This window comes from Myotis davidii, unplaced genomic scaffold, assembly GCF_000327345.1.
Source record: "Myotis davidii unplaced genomic scaffold, ASM32734v1 scaffold6, whole genome shotgun sequence".
NCBI lineage: Eukaryota > Metazoa > Chordata > Mammalia > Chiroptera > Vespertilionidae > Myotis > Myotis davidii.
The window spans coordinates 10,116,463-10,120,406 of NW_006383011.1; the positions used below are offsets into that span (position 1 = coordinate 10,116,463).

Here is a 3,944-nt window from a genome sequence, read left to right on the forward strand (position 1 = left end):
GGGGGAGGTAGAATACCAAATTTCCACATGGGAACACTTACACTATGTGCGCCTTGGACGGTGCGGACTAAATTGAGCCCTTTCCAGACATAGATGTCCCCATTTAAAGCACCAGAGTAGGTGATGTCTTCTTTGGCACACGCAAGGCAAAGGATGGTCTGAAGATCCCCTGTTTTGCCAAATATCCCTCTTTTTGCAGTCAGGGCATTTCCACATAGTGTCCAAAACTAGAAAGTGATAAAATAAAAAGATCCAAAAATAGAGTGTTCCAAGGCATCTCATTATTAGTGTTTGTTTGCTTACATTGGGGGACATGTTACATAATTTGCTGTAGGTGAACTAGGTACAGACAATTTAACTTATTTTGCTGTGACAGCAGACTGCAAAATGCTTTAGCCAGCTACCAGCATAAAGAAAACTTATATTTTAAAATGTTCAAAGATCCAAAATTCCAAAACATTACTAACTATTGATTAGTGATATAAAATGTCAATGTTCCAAGAGTTGGGATAAAGTGGATGATGAAATCATCACGTTTTTGTTTGATTTCTTGTCAAATTATAGAACTAGGATAGATTCATTGTTGGGAAGTTTAGAAAAACAGAAAAGATAGAGAGGAAAATTGAAATTACCCACAACCTCTTGCTAACACACTGATATATCTTCTAGGCATTTTTTGGTGTATATAAATATATTTGGAAACAATTTCTTTCTAACTAAAAATGTTATAAATCGTCACTGTAAAAATGTTACTTAGAAATATGTTGTTAAATATAAGCTGTATTTCCGTAGAGCCAAATAAATGCCTAGCTTTTCAGTTTAGTGGTATAATTTATCATGTGGAAAACCATAAGCATGAAGCTTGAGCTACTTTATAGAAGGTAGCAGGGAGACTCTGTGGTTATGTAGATATTAAATATTTTGCTTTAACATAGTTTTGAAAAAAATATATGAAATGGTATAACTCTAGTGCCCTATATATAGTACCTCATAGTCTATAATGGCTCTTTACAAAGGTCTAGCATTTAATCTTCTTAGTACCCTTGAAAAGAGGCTAAGACAGATACTACTATCTCCATTTGGAAGTGAGGAACAGAGTATTAAGTGGTTTGCCGAAGGTCAGGGCTCAAGGGGGTGGGGGTGGGGGTCTACAGGACACAATATTGAAATCCTTGAGAACTTTCAGTCTAATGAAATACATGTAAAACAAGCGATAATTTCAAGGCAGCATATTCAGACTGCATACAGGTGGCAAGAGAATTAAAGGAGAGAGAAGCATGTTGAATTAACTGGGATGAGCCAGAGTAGGATTTGGATTGCTGGTGAGGAAGAAACTGCACTAGGGCCCACAAGAGCAGGTTAGGCAAATCTAGGTGACAGGACATGTGTGAGGAAAAGTCCATGACAGCCCTAATTTTTGTGCCTGCAAGAGAGGAAGCAATGGTGGTCCTCTCAGAGTAGTCAGGTATCTGAGGTGGCCCTCAGGGAGGAGAGACAGATGTGCAACCCTTTGAGACAATACAGGGTTCTTCTCATTAAAGAGGGAAGTGTCAACTCTAGTGATTCATTTCTTTGGATATTGTTTTTATGAAAAGGCATGAAAGTATACATGGAAAGAATAAAAAGATAGGTATAAGCTTTGGTAATACATTTACTATTTCAGTATTAACTTTGAACCTAAACAATGAGATGTGACTACATACTACATGCCAAAGAACTTGCTGTTCGTGGTAACCCTTAAGATACGTTTCTTTCTCACCACGTCTCCCAGGTGTGAAGATTAAAAGGAGAGTAATTATTTTGTAATTATTATTTCTTTAACATGGGGTGTGTACCTCTGACCTGAGTTACTGGAATATTTCTAGATGGACAACCACAAAAAATAAAGAGAGGCCATTATCCTCAGATACAAAGGGTTTCTGATAAATTCACCTGATTAGATGGTGTAATGTAAAACATTGCAAGTAATCAAAGGACTCTCTAAAAAGGCACCTATAAATGTAATGCCAGGATAGGTATGAGATTTTCTCTGGAAAATGGCAAATCTTTGGCCCATGATCTCTTCTTAAGAAGCACTTCCTGTTTGGAAAACAGTGACAGATTAGGGTAGCAACCACATCAAATGGAGAGTCATTGTCCACCTTCTCCAATCTCCAGTCACAGATTGAAATGCAAATTTTGTTGGAACTGGCAGCTCCCTTGGAGTTCATCTGGCCCAGGTGAGCTCCAAGGTCCCTTCTGTCTCTGACTAGAGACTGGAGAAGGCTCACCAGTGTCCACAAAGCTGGTGAGCTCATGTGCTGTAGAACCAACCAAGCAGACAAGGCTCATCTGGCACTGTTTTCCAGGCGTTCGTTTCAGTCCCTGTAACTTGCCTGTTTGCAAAACCAGAAAGGGTTTCACTCTGGCTACAAAAATTTCACATATTTTCTTGGGGTGAATCAAAGATTTTGCATTCATCGTGTGACTGGAATCATTCATTTGCTGTTAGGCAGCTTTTGGGGGAAAGGGTAGGGAATCCTAGAATGGGATGGAGAAGATATAGATGGTGAAAATAATTTTTGAAGTCAGTTGAAATTTGATGTGGATTTCTTTCTAAAACAAATTAATAAAGAATGGCTGAGTGGGTATTTGCAGATTCTTCCATTTGAGGCAAAAATGCTTGTTTTTTTGCTTAGGAAAAAAAAATGCCTAAAACTGCTAAGACACAACAAATTTTACAGGATAAGCAGCTCGCAGTATTTTCAAATGAAGTTCCAGGGTTTTTATCTTTCTCTGCTTCTAGATTTAACTGATTAAAAGTTAAATTAAGTGTGGGGAAAAAAATAGGAAGAAGCTAGAGAAGTCTACCAATTAAGCAGTTAATCTATTCTTGTTAATAATCTGGGGGGTAAGGGGGGTAGGTAATTAAGCCATGTATGATCATTAAGGAAATAACTTCTAAGTGGAAAGAGCTTTACACAGGGAGCCAGAGACCAAGTTTAAATCTCACCTGTGCCACCATTTTTGTGGTCCTAGGAAATGGGAGAAGTTAACATTATTGTGCCCCTGCTGGTTCCATACACTATTTAATGTAACTCAATAAATTCAGGAGGTAGTGATCTCCCCACCCCTTTGTTTCCTAGAGGAAGAAACTCAGCCTCAGGGACAGTTAAAACAGCTTTCCCAGAGTCAAACAAAGGGAGATAAAACCAATATTCAATATAACCTCCTGGGTCTGGGCTTCCTCACTGTAGAATACGCAGGCTGGAGGGTGGCTCCCGGGTCAGGGTCCCGTCTTCCAGACACAGCCTCACAGAAATTGGGCTCATCGTGAGCTCACGCATTTCTTTACATGTAGCTCAAAGAACTCCGTGCCTTTGCCATATTTTAGACTGATCAGAAACTCACGTTGGCAGATACATATCTTGGATGAATAAAAAGTGTTAAGGTAATTAATATTTAACAGCTACAGTGTATTTTGTGGCCAGAATCTTTCTAAATATTGGTTCCCATGAAAGAAATCTTTAAAAAGTAGGTTCTTTGGTGATGAAAACATTAATAATCTTTGAACATGTTATGGGCCAAGGACCTTTCTGCTCCCAGTCCCATGATCCCATGGGTGACCAATGCCTCCTATTAACTCTAGGCTGAATTGCAACCCCTCAACTGGGTTCTTCTGCCTTCCAAACCCTCCCTAGCAAACTCACCTACCCACCACGACTCAGCCGAAACATCCACCATTCCTCTAACCCAGTGGTCGGCAAATCGCGGCTCGCTAGCCACATGCAGCTCTTTGGCCCCTTGAGTGTGGCTCTTCCACAAAATACCAGGTGTGGGCGTGCACATACAGTGCGATTGAAACTACGTGGCCCATGCGTAGAAGTCGGTATTTTGTGGAAGAGCCACACTCAAGGGGCCAAAGAGCCGCATGTGGCTCGTGGGCCGCAGTTTGCCCACCACTG

The 3,944-nt window shown here is 40.2% G+C and overlaps 1 protein-coding gene across 1 annotated transcript in view; it reads right to left on the minus strand.

Moving 5' to 3' along the window:
• The window catches only part of EML6 (echinoderm microtubule associated protein like 6), a 195,785-nt gene that overhangs the window by 115,556 nt on the left and 76,285 nt on the right, over positions 1-3,944 (minus strand). The window contains exon 5 of the mRNA XM_006778677.2: positions 42-227. Coding sequence (XP_006778740.1) covers positions 42-227 — 186 coding nt within the window. The remainder of the gene's footprint in view (positions 1-41; positions 228-3,944) is intronic.